Source organism: Streptopelia decaocto (genome assembly GCF_964273445.1).
Source record: "Streptopelia decaocto genome assembly, chromosome: 1".
Classification (NCBI taxonomy): Eukaryota; Metazoa; Chordata; class Aves; order Columbiformes; family Columbidae; genus Streptopelia; species Streptopelia decaocto.
In genome coordinates, this window is record NC_138663.1 from 66,198,388 (window position 1) to 66,221,095 (window position 22,708).

General features: G+C 47.9%; 1 protein-coding gene across 8 annotated transcripts in view; it reads right to left on the reverse strand.

The window, feature by feature from the left end:
* B4GALNT3 (beta-1,4-N-acetyl-galactosaminyltransferase 3) overlaps positions 1–18,938 on the reverse strand; it is a 70,167-nt gene extending 51,229 nt beyond the window's left edge. For 7 of the 8 annotated variants that reach the window (XR_014186162.1, XR_014186163.1, XM_082074371.1 and 4 more), the window contains exon 1: positions 18,728–18,938. Coding sequence is in view for 5 of the 8 variants with exons in the window: in XM_082074371.1 (XP_081930497.1) it covers positions 18,728–18,872 (145 nt within the window). In the remaining 3 variants the exon portion in view is untranslated. The remainder of the gene's footprint in view (positions 1–18,727) is intronic. The other variant, XM_082074376.1, reaches the window with a different exon arrangement.
* Between the last annotated feature and the right edge of the window lie 3,770 nt (positions 18,939–22,708).

Genomic DNA, 22,708 nt, shown 5'->3' on the forward strand with positions numbered 1-22,708 from the left:
CTGAGGGGGCCACAAAAAAAAACCAATAAGCAAATGACAGTATATTGCAAATACCTTGCTTGCATTGCGCTGTGCTCTCCTAGGGGCACAGAGCTCGCTCCCTCTTCTAGCTCTGCTATTTTAGCCAAGTTAGTTCACTGCAGCTGAAACACGTCATGGTGCAAACAAGCACATGCCTTGGTAGCCACCTGTAGATGAGGTTCTCAGGAACGTGGTTTAGAGGTGGACTTGGCAGCGCTAGGTTAATGCTTGGACTTGTCGATCTTAAAGGTCTTTTCCAACCAAAACAATTCTATTATTCCGTGACTAGAGAGAGGCACCTGTGAAGAGAAGGAGGTGTGCGACAGCAGAGGGGACCGCTGGTCTGTGTTCAGATGCGCTGGCAGAGCAGTGCTGGAGGAGGCTGCGATTCCCCTCAACAGCACATGGACCAAGTCGGTGAGGAGTCAGCGTGGGATACTGTCAGAATCTGAAATGGAAATGCACGGTTGCAACCCTAGAAAGGAAACTTGCAAGGGCCATGGCCATCTCATGTCTTATTTATCCCAGGATCTGACCTACCACATTAGTGAACATTGGTCTGCACCTTAAAGGACAGCAGAAGGAAAAAACATGGTAATATATAGCAAGTTGTGGAGTCCCAGGAGCTTGGCAGGAGAGAGTGCAATGCTTTCAAATTTCTGAAAACACGCAGGGTAACACTATGAAAGAACACTAAGTAGGCGAGGTGAGCAACATGCAGGTACTCGCATGCTGGGGTGGACAGGTATGTAGGAAGACGGGTGAATACATGGGGAGCACATCTACATGCCCAGAGAGGAGCGTGAAGCTGTGAGATGAGGTGGGTGGACAGCCTCAGAGATGAAGCCAGAGATGGAGCCTTTTGGCGGGCGGAGAGATGTTTTGCCGGGAGCGGCAGAGCGATGCGGGGATCTGGGTGTGCCTCCATGACAGTGTGGGTGGGGAAGCCAAGGGGTGAGGAAAACTAGTGCCGCAGCATATAGGAGTATGTGCTGCAGGCATCGATGTACACACTGGGGTCATGCAGGTGCAGCTGGCTTCCCCAGGCAGGGAGCAGGTACAGAAATGGCAGCACATATCTGTGATGTGCCTGCATATGGACAATGATTCCTTACGGCACTTTTACGTGGGAGATGGCAGCATCTGTTTTATTAGACAAATACTATTTACTGAAGTCTCTTGCTTCTGGCACTTTCACTGCAAGAGTATCCTACAAAGAGAGGATCCTGGGCATGAGGAAAGACAACAAGAGAGACACTGTGTCAACAAGGGACCAACACTGGCAAGAGCTCATTTAACAGTGCCTGAAACCACTTGCTCCTCTGGTTGACAGCAAGTGCAGAACGCAGCCTGTGTCACTCAGTGTTTAAACACAGCATCCAAGCCTGTGATCTCAAGAATCCCAACCTGGGTCTTAACATTAACCCTCATGTTAAATCATTACAGTAGAGTGTAATTAAGTGTCCCACACCTTGGTTCTTTACAAAGGAAACCACTGCAGCCTGCAAGGCTTTTATGAAGACATGCCGCCAGTCTACAAAACACTGCACTGGGCTTTGTCAGCAGGTTGTTTAAGAGCAGCAGCATGCTGCATAGCTGCTGAAACCCTCACCTCCACCTCACACCACAGTTCCCTCAAGCCTGGAGGGAGGAAAGAGCAGCTGCAACCAGGTATTCATTACAGACCAGCTCCATGAAGGTGACCTTGGGTCAATGAAGTGCATGTAAAATTGCCCCAGCACTAGTCCAGCTGTCTGACATGCAAAGGAACTCAGCATCAAATTCCTTGGCCACCTGAAGCAACACAAAGTGCAGGTGCTGCAATTCTTCTGCTGGGAAATAATAGTTCTTACTCCACAGCAAACAGGTTTGGTTAGATGTGCTCAACAAACATGAAGAGCAAAAGTGCCTTCAGAGTACAGGACACTTAAAAGGCACTATCGTGAGACTATCTTAGCATACGATGCAAAATTAGGTTAGACCTTTGTTTTCTTGGGAGATTCAATTGTCAGCTTCTGAACTCTGGGTTGATTTGGTAGTACTTGGAGCACACACAGACCCTCTATCTGTGGAAAATGCTGCACATGAAAATGCCTTTAGAACCTGAGATACACACACCTGCAGAGAGTAAAGTTACAGCATTTCTTTACAAAGCTAGAGATCCAGATAGTACTATCACACATATTTTAAATAATAATTTTTAAAATTGGGATTATTTAGAGAAGAAGGGAAAGATATGCACACAGGGATTTGTACGTTTCATTTAAGCCATATAGTGAGATCACAAATCTCAACAGACATAACTGGTAAAGTCCAAAAGCATGGAAGAAAACCCCTAACCTACATGCCTGTAACTCTACAGATGTACCTACTACAATGATAAGAAAAAGCACCAATGCCATGACTCATCCTTGGAGTAGAGCAGCTCTGCTGGAACTGCCAAAGTGGCCAGGCCTGGACATCTGAGCAGGCCAGGCCTGAGCCTCTGCTGCCAGCACAAGAGGTGGCTCAAATCCTTTTGTATCACCATCACCACTTCCTTTTTTTTTTTTTTTTTTTCCTTTTTTCTTTTACTTGAACATGCCTGCTCTGGGAGACCCCCCATGCCCTGCCCAGTTTGAGGACCAGCCCAGTATCATTCGCCAAAGCTGTTCTCCCTCCAGGGGCCTCTGCCCTCAGCCAAGCAATGTAGGAAGTCCCACCCTCCTGAAAAAAGCTTTCCAGTAACTTAAGCCTTAATCTGTCTTTGCACCATATTACTCAGCAACAGAGAAATACACCTAGATCTAACACCATGGGATATGGGTCACAGCTGCAGAAGGCATATTTCCCCATATAACTTATATTTTTGCCTTTGTTTACCCATGTGAAAAATACCTTGATGTCCTTCACATAAGTACACTCTTCATTCTACCTCTGGCATGGAAAAGGAAATGGAAGCCAGGGACAAAGTTGAAAGTTTTTTTTCCTTTATTCCAGTGGAATGAAACCACCGAGCGGTGCTGGCAGGAGGAAGGCACCCGTGTCTGGAGCTGGGATGGGAGCCAGGACAGACCCTACCAGTACCTCACCTGCTCCAGTTCCTGGGGCTCTCTCCTTTCTGTATGCCTAATGTGATGGAGACCTGGCAGACGGTGAGCACACATCTGCTGTACACACCTCCAGACACAAACAGAGAGGCCACTGGCCAAGTATAGTTGATCGAATCTATAAGACACAGCTGATGCAGTCATGCTAGCTGCCCTTGTTCCTCTGCTGTTTGTAGGAAAAGGGGAATTCCACCTCCTTTTCAGCAGGAACAGTTGTCAGGCTGATCAGGAACACCTTCTCTGCTTTTTTGTTCTTCTTCCTGAAGCTGGCCCAGCTTTGCCCACAAGCAGTGCCCACCAACTCTTGCTGGAAAAAGCCCAGAAATGTCAATGCAAACCGTGTTTGCATTTACTCTGACCTTTATTAGGCCATCAAGGGGTATGCATTTTGCTCCACCACCCCCATGGTGCCCCTCAAGCTGCCTCCTCCTGAGCTATCAGGACCAATAGCATGCAAAACCCCCGGCAGTTCTCTCGGCAATGGTCGCAGTTTGCCCTTGTGCTGCTCTTGCACGTACTGCAGATAGGTCTTTCCAAAGGCCATAGATAAAAGGAAAAGGGTTTAGGGACCATGTCCCCACATCAGCTGCATCCTACCATCCATCTCTTGCCTTGGGCTGTGCAATTCAGACAAGTGCAATGAATAGGAAAGGTCAGAGGTGAGACTTGCATTCTGGGGGCCCAGATGAGTTCCTGCCACTGCATTACACACACTAGCAAAGTTGTTTCTCAGAAGACAGGGTAGCAGCATGCCTGGGGCAGCCAAACCAGCAGGACTGTACCAGCAGGGCAGGCTGGGTCCATCAGAATAGTCAATAATGAAATAACATGCCTTCCTGTTGCACTGAAGTCATTTCGAGCCAAATTAATGCTTTTCCATTCACAGACATCAAGTATTTCAAAAGGATAAATAACAAATATTATATCATCAATATCTTTGCTACAGAGGCTAATTAATTGTGGCACAGGCTGCTGAAGCAGCTTGTTCTGAAGCCTCGGTTGCTCCAAGGCAGAGAAGGGGATGGCATGCATCCCCATCTGTACAAATTTGTGCTGTAACCACAACCTCTTCTGGAGCCCGCCCTATAACAGAGAGTGAACAAGTGCTCATTTAGGGTGGGGAGCTACTGGGGGCAGCGAAATCTTCAGCAGCTTGTTCTGGCGGGGTGGGAGTGGTGAATACACACGAGTTTTCTTAGAGCAGCCAAACCCCACATCTGCCCAGAAAACCTCTCCCTAAGCAGGGAGACGCCTGCAGCTTTGAAGACATCCACGGAGAATCAGGATTTCCTACCATGTCCCAAGATGATCCTGGCAATGCCTTACTCTCCCCACTGCTTCAGCATCCCCCAAGCACCCTCCATCAGGGCATCCCCACCCCTTGCAATGAGACCCTCAAGAAGGCAGCAGGCACACTGGGTGCTCTGCAGAGGGAGATTTAAGACCGTTTTCCTCTCCCCTTCCCCAGGCTCAGCTTGGGTCAGACGCAGCATTTGGCAAGAGAAGAGCTTCCTGCTAATTTTAGTCTCCAGCTCTCCACCCAAGCAGTGGCAGCAGCTCAACCGCTATGGAAAGCTGGGCAGCAGGGAGGTGAGGGCTGGGAGACGCTGCCTTCAAACGGCCCATGTGCTGACAGCTAAATATAAACCAGTGGCGGGCAGGGGCCAGATGTGCTGGCTTGGGCTGAAGCAAATCCTTGCCCCATTGCCCAGAGACAGAGCAAAGAAATTGCAGGTCCCCAGGGGATCTGCTCCAAGACCCAGGCAGCGCTCGCAAGACTCACTTTGTGCCCAGAGGGATAATTTAGGCTGCAAACTCGCAATAGGATCCTACTTGTTTTACATATTTTTGGACAGATCTGGAGTTGGTGAGAGCTTAGGTCAAGAGAGGTTCTCCTTCCCTTCTACTCTGGCCTGGTGAGACCACACCTGGAATATTGTGTCCAGTTTTGGGCCTCTCAGTTCAAGAAGGACAGGGAACTGCTGGAGAGAGTCCAGTGCAGAGCCACAAAGGTGATGAAGGGAGTGGAGCTTCTCCCTTATGAGGAAAGGCTGAGGGAGCTGGGGCTCTTTAGCCTGGAGAAGAGGAGACTGAGGGGTGATCTCATTAATGTTTATAAATATATAAAGGATGAGTGTCATGAGGATGGAGCCAGCCTCTTCTCAGTGACAACCAATGATAGGACAAGGGGCAATGAGTATAAACTGGAACACAGGAGGTTCCAGTTAAATACGAGAAGAAACTTCTCAGTGAGGGTAACAGAACACTGGAACAGGATGCCCATGGGGGTCGTGGAGTCTCCTTCTCTGGAGACGTTCAAAACCCACCTGGACACGTTCCTGTGTAACCTCATCTAGGTGTTCCTGCTCCGGCAGGGGGACTGGACTAGGTGATCTTTTGAGGTCCCTTCCAATCCCTAACATTCTGTGATTCCGTGGTGCACCTCGGAGACCAGTGTGCCATCCCGAGCGAGCACCACCACTCATACAAGAGCCTGGTCTGGCTCCTTCCCATAATGGCCCCTTCTCCACCATACTGCCTACTACAAAATGGTTCCTTGGGATGAGATGCCATCGCTGCTGGGCTGATAGCTGCAAAATCGCAGTCTCTGCTGTGACAGTTGGTGCTAGGAGTGGGAGTCAAGTGGGGTGAGTTTTCCCTGCACCTCCACGCAAACTTGCCCTGGTTCCATCAAGCAAAGCCTGTTCTGCCATCCAAGACAAATACCCCAAAAAGGACATGGAAAAGAAGAGAGAAAGGGAGCCCCGGGGGTTATGAAAGGAGCAGAGGTAGCATGAACCTCAGCAAATACAGAGAGTTTCCAGATTAAATGCTACCCAACCGTGGACCATAGGACTATGCACAAACCAAGCATCTTTTCTTTGATTTTCACTGTACCTAAAGAGACTTTACACACTTCGTAAATAAAAAGGGACACGTGAAAAATTCCTGACTGCATAAGCAAAACCTTTTCCTACAGAAACAACTGGCAAAGTACTGAGCATTTGCTAGACACCCAGGACAAAACAGGTAACCACACTCTGCAAATCAAGCAGAGCAGCTGCAGGACTGAGCACAATGCTCTACACAGGCAAACCAGATGTCTTGGCAGACACCAACTACAGTAAAAAGCTACCGTGGTACTAATTTTCAAGGCAACAAACACCCTTATGACACCAAATACGTTCTTAACCATTTCAGTAGAGCTGCTTATGGTCCCCACCAGCTTCTATAATTATCCCTGCATTTTCCTTCACCCCTTTTAGGAGTCTGAGTGGTTTATTCTGTGCTCTGACACATTTCTACATCTCCTCTCTTTTTGATCTCTACACCTGAGACTGTCGGTTCCAGTCTCTCTGCTCCATTGAAATTTCAATTATTTGCTTCTAATTTAGCTTTCAGTGCCTTCCCCCTTATGACTTTTTAATGGTCATTGGCATTTTCCAATCACTCTGCTTCAACACTCCTCTTTCTATGCCCCATTTTTGGCTGCTTCTTACTTTTGTAAAATAATCCATGTGGTCTGTATGCCCAAATGCTGCCTTTTCTGCTTGTCTTTAATTTTTATTTATTTCTCTGTTTCTCCATGAGCTGCAAGACTTGCTGAAATATTTCTTTCTATCCCTTGATGTGCCTATGTCAAATATCTAATTCAAACACAGAGTTACAAGAAAAATGTGAAAACAGAATTTACAAAGGATCTAAGTTTAGGAAAAGACCCAACTAAACATGCCATTTGAGAAACACAGGGCTTTTGGACAAAGCCCTCAAGAGAGAGTACTGGAAGACCCAGAGTTAACTGGCAAAGCAATTACAGTTTGCGAAGCAAAGGAAGTCAGCCGCATGGCTGGAGCTGATGGAATGCAGACAGCGATCAGACAGTGCAGACACACTGAAATAATACTGGCCAGACTGAGGCAGGGGGACAGTGGGAGTTCAAAGAGGGAGTGAATCCTCCCTTACCCCACCAGCACACACAAAAGATCCTCTTCCCCACTGCAGCAAGCGGTGCGAGTCAGTTGGATGCACCTGGAAACACCCTGCAAGGAACGGTGGCACGTTCAGAGGAATCAGAAGTGCAGAGCATGACCACAGGGCAGCAGTGGCATTAGCATCACCAGGAGTTCTTCAGAAGAACAGCAGGAGCACAGAGGAGAGCTCAGCGAGGCGGAGGCATTTATTAGCCGCAGACTAGCTGCAGGTGAGACCACCATGCCAGCAACAGAGAAACTGCCAATGGTTGAAAAGGCACTGGCAGGAAAATCAAATTAAATTCAGGCTGAATGCTGGTGATCTTAGCTCTGCTACTGGAGCAGGTGAACTACATGGATAAGAAAATACACATGATTGGCTACAGCCAGTAACTATGGAGGAAGGAAAACGCCCATTAGCAAGGTTAAAGTCTGTCAAACCCTGGTCTCACAAAGCCTGTCAAATTCCCTGAAGAGGCAGGAGACCAAAACAGCAGAGACAGAATTAGAATGCAACTATCCAAGGATAAATAAACTCCCAAGATAGCACAAGCTGGAGCATTACAACTGTCCTTCAACTCACACACCTGAAAAAGCTCTTCCTGCCCTGAGGAAGCGGCTGCATAAGAGCTGCACTGAGAATGGCCCTGGGAACTGGTGACAGAGCTGGAGCAGTCCAGGCACCTGGGCAGAAAGAGGGGATGAAGCTGCCGCTACCATGCTCCTCCTCCCACAAAACCCGATTGCTTAGGCCCTGAAGAATTAATCACCTTTATAAAGAGGGTTATGCCTCTGCCGGGAGAGAAGAATGATGGCCAATACCAAACCACTTCTGGTGCTTGAAGTGCTCACAGCTGCTGATCTGGCCAACACACGGAGACAAACCAAGTGTCAATTTGGCAAAACTCTTTTTCCACAGACCACCATTTGGGCCGTGGTTAGCATTGATGCTCTTTCTAGGACCCACATGAACTTTGATCCACGCAGATGTTTTACTCGGGGCAGGGGAACAGCCCTAGAGGATCATCACCTGAGGCTTGGGAAAAGCTAGACCTGCTGGGTTTAAGTAAAAAGATCTATATAACCTACATAGCAAAAAGAAAAATAAGAATGGAAAGGTTAAATGGTTGGCAACAGTAATGCTGAGGCTGCTGTGAGGGTGCCTATCTCAAAATCAGTGGGAAGGGACACAACAATTCTTGGAATAGAGAATTATATCAGGCAAATTAAAAATGCTTGAGAAAATGTCATTTAGAGCTAAAGCATCCTACAGGCACAGGGCTTGAGTTTCAACTGAGAAACTGGAAAAGAAATTACGCAGACCACCACAAAAATGCAGGGGAACCAAGTGCAGCAGCACATTACACCATTACCTGTCTCACAGACTCATAGAGTGGTTTTGTGGGAAGGAACATTTAAAGACCACCTACTCCAACCCCCCACTAGATCAGGTTGCTCAGAGCCCCATCCAGCCCGGCCTTGAATGTCTCCAGGGATGGGGCATCTACTGCCTCTCTGAACAACCTGTGCCAGTGTTTCACCACCCAGGTGACCAGAGACAGTTCCCTCAGCCTGCCCTCATGTGTCCTGGCTCCTCACCATCTGGACATCCTTGGGCTGGGCCCACACACCAGTGTCCTTCCTGAACTGGGGAGACCAGGAGGGGACACAGGAATCCAGATGCAGTCACCAAAGTACCAAATAACAGAGGAAAGCAGTTTTACTGTTCTTTTTATTGTTTTATCGTTGGCAATTAAAAACAATTAAAAAAACAATATTGAAAAGAACTCCTAATGAAGCAGCTAGAAGGGACCTTAACACTGAAGATCAGCACTTCTTCCAGGCAGAACTGCAGGCTCCTTCTGCTCCACAGGAACAGCTGTCCCTCTGACTTCTTTGCTTCATCTGTTGCTATTCTTTGGGCACTGCCACAGAGGGTCTGGCTTCATCCTCAACCACCCATCAGGCAGCCTTCTCATCCTCAGACTGGAGAAAGCCCTCCTCCAGGCCCCAGGGACCTTGGAGGTCCTCTGAAGGACAATAACTGTCACACAGATGCCAGGTTGTTGGGATGGCCAGGCATGGAGGCTGGGCCTTCCTGTGATACCACTGCTGTGGTGTAATGGAGGGGAGCCCTGGCACCATGTAGTGGTACCAGATGAGCTGTGCTGGAGGTGAATCCACTTCCAGCAGTTCTTCTTGGTCTTTGGGTGGATTCACTTCCATGGGCTCCACGCCATCAACCACATCAGCAATGGCCATCACCACAATGCAGCTAATGGTGTCCCCACTCTGATGTTGCCTCCTCTTCCTCCACATCTCCTGCAACCACCTATCTGCTTTCCCATGCAAATGCAGGCAGCCACTAGCCTTGCAGCTGTGGGATCTCTTTCTTCCTATCATCCTTGGAACCTGAGGACCTCTAAGCTCAGTGAATTGTGGGCCAGCTGCCAGGGTGCCTGTGTTTATAGTGCCCAGAATAGAAGGCAGTGAGGTGGCTCATGACATCAGGAGGCTACTGTGCTGTCAACGCATGTGGCCAAAGATGGCTGTTCTGGGAGCTGGTGGTCGTGTAGCCTCAAAGATGCCCTACCGTGTGAAAAGAAAGAGGGTCAGGGGGGCTAAGGGCCCCTTCCCTGGGGATTGGTCCCCTGCGCCATTCTGCTGCCCCTTGGGCACAGTGACTGCCATCCACTTCTCCTCACATGCCCGAGACTACAGCTTCCTCCTCATCCCACACCCAGGGTCCCCTGGATGAGACGGTAGCCACAGCATTCCAGAAGAGTAGAGGGTCCTCAGTGATCACCTGCTGACCTGGCTCCCTGCAAGTGACTCAGCCCCCCATGCTCAATAGTGGCTGCGAGGGGGTGAAGCATCCAGGCATCCCACCAGCAGGACAGGGAGGCTCAGCCGGCCTGTACAAAGTGTCCCACCACTCCATGAAGTTGTTGATGGCCAAGTGCAGCGTGGGTCCTTCATTCCTGCCCCCTGGCCCTGCCCCTGGAACACGGAGAGGTGCCATCTCCTTGGCATGGAGCCCCAAGGGGAGGACAGAGCCTGGTGCCCCTCAGACTGCTGTGCTGGCACAACGCAAGTTGTCTATTAGAGGCCACCGAGGGAGGTCCATGGGGCCTCGAGGTGGCAGGGTTTCTTTCCACACCAAGGTTCACCTTTGCTCTATTCTCTAGTTTTAAGGACAAACCTTTTCAATACACGCTTTTTTTCCCCCCTCTAATAAGAAAAGGGCAACATATGACCTGGGAAAGACTTTAATAATGCATTCATTCTCAACACCTTGGCTCGGGTGTTATTTTGAATTTCTGAGTAGACGAAACTACTCCCTCCTACGGGTATGAGAGTACAGACTACGGGTTAGAATTGCTGTTGACAAAATTTCCTCTGAAATAGGCATGCATTGGTGTTTCAAGACACAGCAATTGCAAAATAAGACTTCTTATATTTACCCCTTATGTTAGGCAGACAATTTAGTTTCAAGGTACACCTCTGGAAAGTATAGTTTAGTCAGGTTTATAGGAAAACTTGGTACATGGTTGATTTATTTTACATTTTTTGATTGAAAACAAAGCCCTCCCAACAGGCCTGCTTACAACAAAAGATGGACCTGTGGCAGCTAATGCCAAGTGAGCTGCCACAGCAGGTAATTGAGGCCATTAATACAAGGTGGTCTGGACAGTGTATTCTCAGCCCATTACAAATCTTGTTCTGCACCTTATATGGACTTAATAGCACCCAGACATGACTACTGCAATTTTACAGAAAATAACATTACAAAACATAAATAAAACTAATTTAGGAAGTGAAGTATTTACAAGAAGAGTTGGAGATATCTTAACTAGGCTCAAATGAACGGCAGCACTGAGGAAACTGTCAGAGTTGCCAACGCCAAATATACCGGCCAAGTCAAACAGCCCACGCTAATGACATGGAAATAAGTGGCCTCTTGAAGGAAGGAAGAAACAGATTTCTTTAGAATGGCAGGAAAAAATACACATATCATTAATGTAGATTATCCTCACTTCAAGAGAGCTCCACCAGGCAGTTCTTCAGCCTAACAGGCAATGATGCAGATAAAACATTTTCACTGGTAAATAGGATATAACAGTATCTGAAAATGAACTACGCTGTAGCGTGTGTGAATTTACAGAATTTCAGTGAAACACTGGCTTCCTACTAGTTCCTAATACTCACAGTCCAGAGGGCTAGTGGAAAATAAAAAGATAAAACATGGCTGTTATGGAAGGCCACACAGACAAGTCTTTGGTCTGTATTTAGTGTTTTTACATGACTGAGTAGCACTGGCTGTCAGTTACTCATATTTGGCTCAACTGGGCAAAACAAAAAACAAAAAAACACAAACAAACAAACCAAAAAACTACAAACCAAGACTATTTAGACTGTCTGAAATCAACATTAAGGTCACCGAGATGGAAACCGGGACATGAATGATGCAAAGACCTCGGACTTACCGTTTGCATCTCTGATGGAAAATAGTGACACAGAAAAGCGAGAATAGCACAAGATGTAATACTTTTGCTATGTAAAGGTATCAGAAAAACCTATAATGTAAAGTAATATGTGACAGCTTTTTCACCTCCTAAGAATAAGGGGATAAAAAGCCACATTGACCTCTTTTCCTCTCAAAAAAAATCTCAAATGGGAAATAGTCACAGAATGCTGAAATAACTGAGCCTTAGGAAATGGTAAAATCAGAATTAGTGACCTTTTGAGAGGGGCACTGATGCTTCAGGGGGACTCCCAGCTCCATCCAACCATCTTTAGATTGTCTGAAGTGATTCAACATCTCAAAGTGTAATTGAATCTCATTATTCAGTGTAGTTGATTTAAAATCTTTATTATGCTGGCTTGAATTATTGTTCTAAGGTGTCTCTGGAGAAGGTTGATTTACTTAACAGCAATGTTGCCCCAGACCATCTTAACATCTCAAAACACAGGGGACTCTCTCCAGACCAGGAATATCAAAGCCTTTGCGTTTTGGCATGGGAAATTCTTCTCAGGAAAACAGAATTACAGAGTAGCTCTGGTCAAGATCCCAGTGTATTTTGGTTTGGCTGATTACACACACAGACTGTGAATTTCTAACATCATAAAAAGCCTAAGGACCTGGTTCACATCTGTTTCCACCCAAGGCATTACATGGATCTTTCTTAAATCTCACACCACATCTAAATAAGACAGCTTATTTCCTTTTCTGGAAAGCCCTTCCCAGCTATTACCGCAAGCCTGAAAAAAGCAATTGGATTGGGAAGGGACTGGAAAAGGGAACATCAATAAACAGCAAGAACAGATAGGATGGGGAAACTCAAAGCACAACAAAATATATAATGCCATCAGTTGTTGAGGCTATTGTTGTAAGCGCTGGAGCAAGAACCCCATCATCACTCTGTTCCACACTGCCATGACCGACAAGGCAACCTCTGTCTTCAGGAAAACATCCTGCCTTTTACCATATTGCAGATGTTGGTAATTCCAAACTGCCAGATGAAAGATGATGTCCATCACCTCTCCCAGCGCCACTCTTCCCTCACATCTGCCTGAACTTGCAGGCGAGAGAAGTCAGAGCCTTCACGCTACTATACCACACGTAGAAACGCCTCTCCAGAAGACAACAGCATTCCTCTGCCAGCCCCACGGTGCAGAGGAGATGTGCAGGAGGGCACCGCTCCCTGAGATCCGAGTCATCCTAAACCAGTCTGATTTAAGACAGGAGGGTGTGGTGCAGGAATACACATTCTGTTGGCACACCACTACACAAATCTGTCACAGGTAACATGTATACATAAAGGGATGGCGCAAGGGTTTATTTATAATGATAATATGTAATCTCTGCAAATGGTTTGTGGATCTTCTGGGGCCAGACAAGCTGCAGGCCAGGTTCCAAGAATACACGGTTCTCAGTGAGCAGGTACCCAGGCTCTCAGTGTTGCTCTGCAAAAAGGCTATTTAAGAGTCAAACCTGACTTAAAGAGGTGAAGAGAGCCAAGGTTCACAAGTTACCTGTAGTACATGCCCCAGCAGCAGTGAAAGGATACGCTGGCCCAGGACGTGTATGCCATAGCGAGCATGAGGTCCAGACATCGCCTGGCTGCTATGTCAATGAACCGCACAACCAAGCTAGAGTATGATGCAAATTGCTCTCAGTGGCCCTGGCTTCTCTGCCGAGTCTGTGATAGCGACCCGTGCTGTGAATATGGGCCTGGGGATGTCGGCTCACTTAACATACACCAACATAGAGCAAGTTGTGACAGCACTTCTGATCACCCTCTAAGGAGACTAAGCTGACCACATGGAAGTGAAAAAAAACTGTCCCACCTGCAGTGCCCATCCTTCTCCCACAGCTATGGCAGCCCACAATTGTCCTCCAGGGAACGATGTTGCTTGGCACAGGTCCCTGTGAAAGAAGGTCTCACTGGTGTCTTCAAAAGCAGAGAAATATCATATGCAAATTTCATGGTCTAGATGTTCCCCTGCTGTCAACACTTTTCTTGAAGTCAGGATGAGGGGCTTTGGGAGTGATACCTAATTTAACTTTTCCACTGGCTTAACAGTTTCCACAAGGATGAAATAGATACTTCAGCCAGCACTGGAGAGCTACAGGGTCCAATCTCTCCCCATGGGCACTCAGTAACCTTCAGTGCAATTAGCTATGCAGAAGAGCAATACCGTGCATGTACAGGCAAGTAACCTTGCATGTGAGCGATTGCAAAAGTCAGCCCGTGTGCGTGCAAATGAATCTGCATATGTAGGTGTGCTCACCCTTATGCACAGACACTTCCAAGGGTGCCTGGAGAAGGAAGTTGGTGCATTACATTGAATGAGCAACTTCAGCTTTCTGCCAGCTACATTTCTCATACAAACACAGGCATCTGCCTATTCACACCAACACTTGGCCCAGCTTTTAAGCAACTCACGCTGCTTTGTAGTACCCTGGATTCTTGCAGATCGGAGAGCTCACTAAGGTGGGAGGGTAAGAAACTAATTTTCTGAGGAAGGAAAGGGACTCTAACAATGTAAATACTGGGGTGGTGGAAGTCTTGCCAGAAAGACTTTTTTTTATTCACACATCTCCATAGTTTCTCCTGAGTCTCTCCTATTTCCCACTTCAGAGAGGGGGACTGCATGCTATCGAGTTAAGAAAGCAGCAGTCTGAGACACTAGAAGTGAGACAGAAACCACTTGTCACAATCCAAGACAGGAAGACGCTCCCAGTGTTATTTACATGCAACAATAAAATGTGGTGGAACAGGGGCAGGTTGAAGCAGCTGGGACAGGCATATTAGAGTGCCCCCAATCCCTTGTTCCTGCTAACTGTACCTCCCAGCAATCTAATCTAAGCACACCCTGCTTGTGCCTGGGATCAGTGTGATGCTCACACCTGCAATAAAGGAAATTAGTGCAAGTGATTTATAGTCTCCCGAAATACCATGGTATTTGCAGCAGAAAAAAAAAAAAAAAAAAGAGAGTGTGGACAGCAATGGCTGGGAATGACCTCACCTCCAAGTTTCTTCAGGGATCGGGATTCGCTTTTACTATGTTGACACAAGGTTTTAAAGCAAAGGGGGATCATCGCACATTGTTCCTTGCCTGCAAGCACAGCTTGCTGACACCAGCCTTGCTCCCTCAGAGTCACACCCTTCTGCACGGTGGGGTGAGATGAGGCATTGCTGGGCACAGAAGAGAAAAACAGAGGCAGCAGGAGGAGGTACTTGACCCAGCAGCCTTTCCATCCAAAGAGAGCATCGCAGCAGCTCTGGGAAGAGGCAGCGTCTTAGGGTGGGGGTCTTCCATGAGGAAGACCTGCCCCTGCCCTTGCCCCTTCCAGCCGCGCTGCCAAGCCAAGAGCATTACAGCACCCAAGGTGGGGTGCAGGACTCTCTCTCCAGACCTGGCCACTCAGTGCTTTACTGGTATTTTCTCCCTCCTCAACACCCCGTTAACCCTTGAAATAAGAAAATTTCCCATCTCCAGCATTCACTTCCAGCAGCAAAGTGTGCTGTGTAGCAGCTAGCAAAGATGAGACAAATATTTCTGCTGGAGAGCCCGCTCCACAGAGGTTAGTGCCTGTCAGCAGCAGGAGTGAACAGACCGTCTCCAACTCCTCGGGTTTCTTGGCAGGATGGCAGTGTCCTGCCTGTTACTACTTGTTTTGGATGACAACAGGCCACATTTCATGTGAGGAGAGTTGTGCCCATCTTCAACTCACATCAGCTTGTTTTTCTTCACTCAGCTGTAAACATGTTCAAGATTCCTATAAATACCTATTGGGCAGCAGACCAGCAAAATATGCTCAAAAGGAAAAAGGCAAGCCCTACAATAACGACAGGAACAGCAACACAGAAACACACAACAGGTCTGCCAGTAAGGCTCCCTGGGAAGAACAGGCAGGAATATCTTGATGTAGTCACATCACAATAATTTTTTTTTTTTTTGACATGACCAACTGCCCATTTCAGCATCATCTTCAAAGAAAAGCTATCACTCATATCACTCATGAGAGCCCTTACTGTCATCTGTCCCTGTCCAGCTGAAAATGTCTGTCCCTGACAGCTAGAAAATGGCCCAGATCAACTTACGCACACATGAATCCCAACCCATGGGGTACACTGAGCATGAATTCTGCACCTCAGGCTGGTCCCTCAACCTTTGACTTTAACGTTACAACAAAATGAACCTCATAGCCAGAGACTCTCCCAGCCATACTGTGACGCAGCACCATGGAAGCCAATGGGTATCGATGATTCCAGCATATTCTCCTAAGCCCTTTATTCTCTTTCATCTAAACTCAGTTATATGCTTAAGTTTGTTGCGCAGCAGAGCTGCACAGACAGCAAGGGAGGACAGTCAGGGCCTCAATTTTTAAGCATCACTTACTCAAACACCCACACCCAGGCCATCTGACATTTGCTTTCTCCACCACACACTGATCTGGTGAGGGAAGAGAAGGAGAGGAGCATAAAGCTGGGGAGGAACCCATTGTGCCTGAAGACTTGCTCTAAGGTGTTGACCCAGGAGCAGATGTGGAAGAGGCGCATCACAGTGGCTTGTGCTCCATCCCACACATGGCTGAGAGAAAAGGGAATATTTTCTATGATTCCTTACAGCCTTGCTGGAGGAGAACTCACCTCTCTGGAAGGAGAAAACATACTTGGCTTTCCATACAGCCTGTTCTGCAATGCCTTTTAGGGAGGTAAGAAGAAAGCTCTATTACAGACATAGGAGATGGAAACAGCAATCTCTTGCAGGTTTCCTTCCAAGCCCAGCAGCTCTTCAGCTTTCTGGCTCCAATGGAAGAAGCCTCTTAGCTTTTTGCCCAGAAAAATTACCCAATAAACAGCCTTTGTATTTTATCATTAATAACTGGCAAGGCTGTTGCATCAGAAAAGTTGAGGTGGTAGCTCTTCGTTGGTCCCAGGTGTGACTTACATACCGTAGGATTCCCACTTGGGATATGCGATGGAAAACAATGCAGAAATGAGAGGGGGAAAGTATTAATTGCTCTGAGAGTCACTCCTTCCTACACCAGCTCCCTGGAGTTTCTGGGAAGAGTCACCATGAGGAGTCACAAACACAGGCATCCCAGTCCCCAGAGGAGAAAACATGACTTACTTCTAACAGCCAAAAGAAAACAAATACTACTTATCTTTCATTCCGACTCCTGACTTCTCTTAAAACAAAACAGGCTTTTAGAGGTACTGGGGCAAGAGGAAGGGTGGGGAGGGTCACAGATTAACCTTCCTCCAGTTAGCAGGTTCCAGGATCCTGGCTGCAAGACCAGGAAAACACAACGCCAAGTGCTCGGCACACCCACAGCGCCTCGGCTCTCCGGGCACAGCGACTCCCCCTCTGAGATGCTGCAGAGCCGTGGGGAGCTGCCTGGCAGAGGGTTTCACCCTTCCACCCTTTCCAGCAGCGTTTAAATGCCTTTCACATGCACTGAGCAGCAGTATCTCTGGTGGTGGATTTGGGAGAGCCTGGACTTTTATACAACTGAACTTTAATATAATTATTTTCCTCATCTTCTCTTTTAGTTGGTAGTGGCTGTAGTCATGTCGCTGTTTCCAGTTTCAGTCTTAAAACAGAATTACTTCTGTGACAGAGATGTAAAAATAACCCTGTCTAAAAGCAAAGAGGAAAAACCCCATTCATAAGAAAAGTTGTTTGCTCCAGCACATCCCTTCTGTCCTCATGCTCTCTGCCCCTTTCTCTCATCCTCCCGCTCTGCGTTGCTGGCAGCAAAAGGACTGTCAGCTGCATGGCTCTGAACACCTGACTCAGCCCTTTCTCCTTATAACCACTATTTTAAATATCTCTGAGTGGTTTGTTTTCTTCCTTGCTGCACTTGCACAAGTCGTCTATATGCCTCTACAGTCTTCTCTAAGGATCTTTGGGGGGTATTGGCAGAGCAGCAATACAGTACGAGGCTTGGCTAGTTTGCATGAGAGGTGTAACATGAAGTAGATCTGTAGTGCAACCCATCTTCTCATGTCCCAGCTAATTCCACCAGGCATAAAAAGCAGATTATAACTAGAGGATTTATCCTAGCCAGAGAAATCAGATCTCTCACACTGTTGCAACAATAAACATGAATTTTTAACCTTGGCATCCCATATAGAACAGAACAAATGGACAAGCTGAAGTCCTGTAATGGACTTTGTAGGAGCAGGCATTCATAGAGCTCCTTGCACAGTCTGTGCACAGCTTTAGGGCTGAAACCAAGCAAGAGCAAGAATCAGAGGATTTATAATGTGAAGTGAAGGGACTAAGATGCTGAAAAGTATTAATAGTTAAATGCTCATATGTATTTTAGAAACCACTACCAAATTAGACCAGCACCAAGCACTGATATTATTTTTAAAACAGCAGCAACACCACTGTAGGTTTTTCTTAAAAAAGATTTGGGCTGTTTAAAACTTTCTTGTAACTGTGAAAAAGAAGAGAAGCATAAAACCCCACATGACACTGATAGAAATAAATGCTCCTCTACTTTGTAAGAAAAGAAGCTAACCGCACTTTGTACATGCCCTGATGTACTCCTAAAAGTTTGCACAAAATGAACCCGTTACTAGGCGGGTGTTGCGCATCTCCAGGGTATGCATTCCCTCCTCCTTTGCATACACTTCTCTCATCAAAGTGATATTCAAAGCATCTTTGCTTCCTTCCAGGTTAGCACCAGAGCACCAAGAATATGAGGCGGCTCAAAGCCCTGACTCCGAGCTCTGCAACTCCAGCAAGGTCACGTTTTGATTGGTCTCCTGACAGAAACGAGGGCGAGAGCTGAGAACCTAAGGCAGAACAGCAAAACCCCTCAACACATACCTCCGTCCCGCGGAACAGAGCCCACCTCCGACCCCGAGAGCTCCGCAGGGAGGGGGGTCCCCGCTCGCCGGCAGCGCTCCGCCGCTGCAGCGGGTCGCGCTCGCCCCCTGTTCCCGGCCAGCCTGGAAACCGGAGCGCTGCACCGGACTACCGAGCGGGACGGAGCGCCTAGGAGAGCCCAGCACCGCGCTGGGCTGCGAGGGACGGGACGGGACGGGACGGGACGGGACGCCCCCCTCCCCACCTTCCCCTTCCCTTTCCCCTCCCCTGGCGCCCCGCGGGGTAACTCACTGCGGTCCGGAGGAGCCCCGCCGCCGTCCACCGCCACCAGCTCCAGGTAGGCGGCCCAAAGCCCCAAGGCCAGCGCGCCCAGGGCCAGCAGCAGCCGCCGCAGCAGCCGCCGCCGCCGCAGCCGCGCCAGCAGCCGGCCCCGCATGGCGCCGCTCAGGGCGCCCAGCCACCGCCGCTACCCCGGGGCATGTTCCCGCCGCACCGGCACGGCTCGGCACACCACGGCCGCCTCTGCCCCCCGCCTCCTTTGCGGGGCGGGCCCAGGTGCGGGGCGGTGCCGCGCCCCCGCGGGGGCAGCTCCCGGGCGGGCTCTGCCACCGCCCCCCGCACCTGCCTCCGCCCCGCGGGGGGCCGGGCCGGGGGCTCCGCGGCGGGGCTGCCCCCGTCACCCTCCCCCTGGCCGATCTAGGGGCTGGCGGCAGCGGGACCGGGGACCGGAGCCGACCCGGTCCGGGCCCGTGAATCCCTCCGGGGAGACGACGGGAGATGGTGACTCCACTGCGCGGGGGGAAGCAGGACGAGAGTGGAGCGATTCGCATCTGCAGTTACACACAGCTGAATCCATTTTTAAGTGGCTTTTGCATGGTGCAACAAGCGTGTTTACCTCAAAGTGCTTTGTTCAATCAGGGGGAGCAGGACTCATGAGGTGTACAAATCTGCTTTCTGAAGCAGCTGACTAGATGTGATGTTACGCTGTTTGGACCCAACAGAGGGAGGATGTTGGAGACCCCCATGAAGACCAGGGCCTTCCTTGGGTGGACTCAATGTTTCATTTCACATCTCGAGCACACTTTTGAATTACTCTCCCAGCCATCCCTCCCATGCTGTTGGTTTGGTTTACATTGGCAAACAGTCTTGGAGGATGCAAACCAGATACCTCCTGGGTGAAACTAAACTGGCGGATGCGCCCTGGGATGCATGTAATGTACCCAGCTGGGGAGCTACTCCAGAATAACACTTTCCAAAAGTGTACAGTGTGGGTGTTGGGCCATTTGCATCAGTCGTTTCCCTCCACAGCCCTGCTCTTGCACAGATGCATCCATGCAACCATGAAGAGAAACCCTCAGGCTGATGTTAATTTTTAAAATGCATGCAACAAGGACCTTTTTTTGAGGGTCCAGCTTCCTTTCACAGCAGCCTTCTGAAGTGGGAGGCTGTGCAAAAGGATGCTGGTCATTATTTAGCCTTAGAAAATGTGCCAAAGGCCTTTTAAATGGAGGGCCACAGAAGAGCAGTGTGAGTCCCAGCAAGGACACGATGACATTGGCAGGGTGCTGACACCCCAAGTGTTGCACAGCTTGGGAGCGGGAGCAGAAGCAGCATCTGTAGTCAGTCAAGTGCTGAACACTATATTCTCAATATCCAGGCAGCACCTAGAGACCCTGCTATTACCTGTCACATACTGGGATGGATAGAGAGATGATAAGTTTCCTTTTTTTTAATGTCTCACAAAGGTTTCAGAGCCATCTCCCTCCTGCTCTGTGTTGGAGACATTTCTCTTGTTTTAGGAAAGTGCATCCAGAGAGTTTTACACCTCATTGTGAAGGCAGAAAGACTTCTCAAGATGGAAACAACTCCTGCAGTGGCGAGCAGCTCTGCCCTTGGGCTCCCCTGGGACAAAGTCCATTCTGCAGCTTTCAAGGAAGCAAAACTTGTGTTCCTCCTTCCTACCTTGCTAGAGGCTGTGGATGCATGTGGCACCGGTACAGGCTTGAGCCATGGTGATGCTTCCACTGTTGCAAACAGAAAGGGCTGACAATACCCAGCCACCACCAGGGTCCATATGACTAAAGAACTTGAAGAGGTACACCAGTTAAATCACTGCAAGGCAGAAGTCTTGTATAAGGGTACGACACCATTGAAGTTTTTTGGTGGTGTGTTGATTTGTTCTTTTACGAGTGTGAGAGAAATAAACCAAGTTTTTCATATTTGTTAAAAAAAATACTATTAATAGGAAAAATTTGTAATAAATGTATATCTAAATTAAACTATATTTACCATTTAGAATTGAATTAGGTATTCTTAGCAGGAAGTTGTCTGCATTTCGGAGATGAACAACCTTAAGTTTCAAAAACATCAACTGTACTTTGTTGCATATTAAAATATTAAAATAAGTGAGAACATCATTCTCTTGTGAACATGGTGCTAAAATGGAGGGGAGGGGAAAGTGAAACTATAGGCTAACAGTAACATTGTTGACTTGCAAAGCAACAAATCTTTTGTCACGGTAGAACTATGCTATAATGAAGATACAGAAAAGCTCTTGTCTCTATATAAAAGGCTTAAGGAAATAACTGTGGGACGTTGATGTATACTGTTGCAATATAGTTACAACGGAACTATATTAAGGAACAAAATTAATCTGGATGTGTAATAAATAGCAAAGAGGTATTTGAATAGCCCTACACTGTACTTAAAGTATTATAACTTATTCTGCACCACTTATTCATTGCAGAAAGTACTGATACTCAGGAGTAAGATTAATGCTTGCAGGAATGTTTTAAAAACACCTCACATAAATGTGTTTATCCTTTGTCTACCCAACCCTGTATTGCCAATTCCTCAAGCGTTCCAAGTCACACAAGTACACACCCAGACCCCCTCATCTCTCATCTTCACTGGGTGCAATACTGTAGCTTCTAATAATCCCATACGCCATGCTCAGCCCTGTTAGGGAAAGAAACTGCAAGTGAGCTGGCAGCAGGTGATGCAGCAGTAGCGTCTGTGTCATATTTGGATGACTCAGACAAGGAGCTGACACTGCTGATTGCCCTGACAGACCATCCTTGAGCACCGGACAGATCGCTGCTCGCTTCAGGATACACCTCTCCTTGCCTACTCTGAATACCCACTTCAAAGAAACTATTTGCCAGGATGAGCCAACTGGAGTATTTCTCTGCTTTGTTTGGGCTTTTGTTTGTTTTCTATCTTGGCTATGTTTCCTCATGATAAAAGCAGCCTTTGAGATGGGCGCAGCACTTAACGACGTGCATCTCCTGTTCCTGCGGCTCTCCTCTCTAGCTGTCTCAGTGCATCCCTGCCTCTTCTCTTTATGGTTTTGCTTCTAGTTGTCTAACAACTGTTTCTCTGTTCTGTAAATTACTTCTAGCTCTGTGCCAACATCTTTCTCTGTAGGCTCCCCAAAGGTTCAATTATCTGCCACTCACTCCTTCCCTTCTTTCTTCTTGTGTAATTTTCAGTTTAACACTAATTACCAGCTCTACATCAAAGATACTTGACTGTCCCCAGCTTTCACCACCCTGGTGGCTCCACACCCCTCTCCCTGACCTCAGCCATGCTCTGAAGCACAAACAATGACTTCATCTCAACATTCATAACCGGAATGGCTCAAAGGCAGAAATGTTTCTAAGAGGAAAAGGCAGCCTCCAAAGATACAGTTCCTCATTATTTCCCTTTTTGGCTCCTCAGGAATGGACTGGGCTCTAAAAGGCATCACTGGGTGGAGCTATCCCAGTAAAATCCCTGTCAATGCTGCAGTTTAACATCACAGCAAGAAAATCAGTGTGGTCCCGCAATTAAACTCTTGGCAAACATGACCTTCTTGCCCAGTTAAGTTGTGCTGATATGGTGGGGTTTGCTAACACAGTTACATTCATCAGCAATGTCATTTTTACCAATCCAGTGATGCTGTCAACATTTGTACAGACTGGCCTGAGCCAGGGTTTGAGCCTTCTCCCGCTTTTGCTGTTCACGTGGCTGTGCTCCCTCAGTTCTGGCTCTGACAGCAGCATCACAGTTACACCACTGCTCTCCTACAACTTACCCGTCTGGGTAGAAAGCCTCATTCATGCTTCTTTCTCCTTACCACATCACTCTTCTTAGGTCTCAAGCCCGAGTTGTTCAGAGAAAGTTGCACAGAAATGGCCTGCCCTTCATCTTTAGCCTAAAGAGGACACATTTTTACTTCACACAGGACCTCTAGGAGCACCTCCTTATTGTAGGTCCTGCCCCATGAATCAG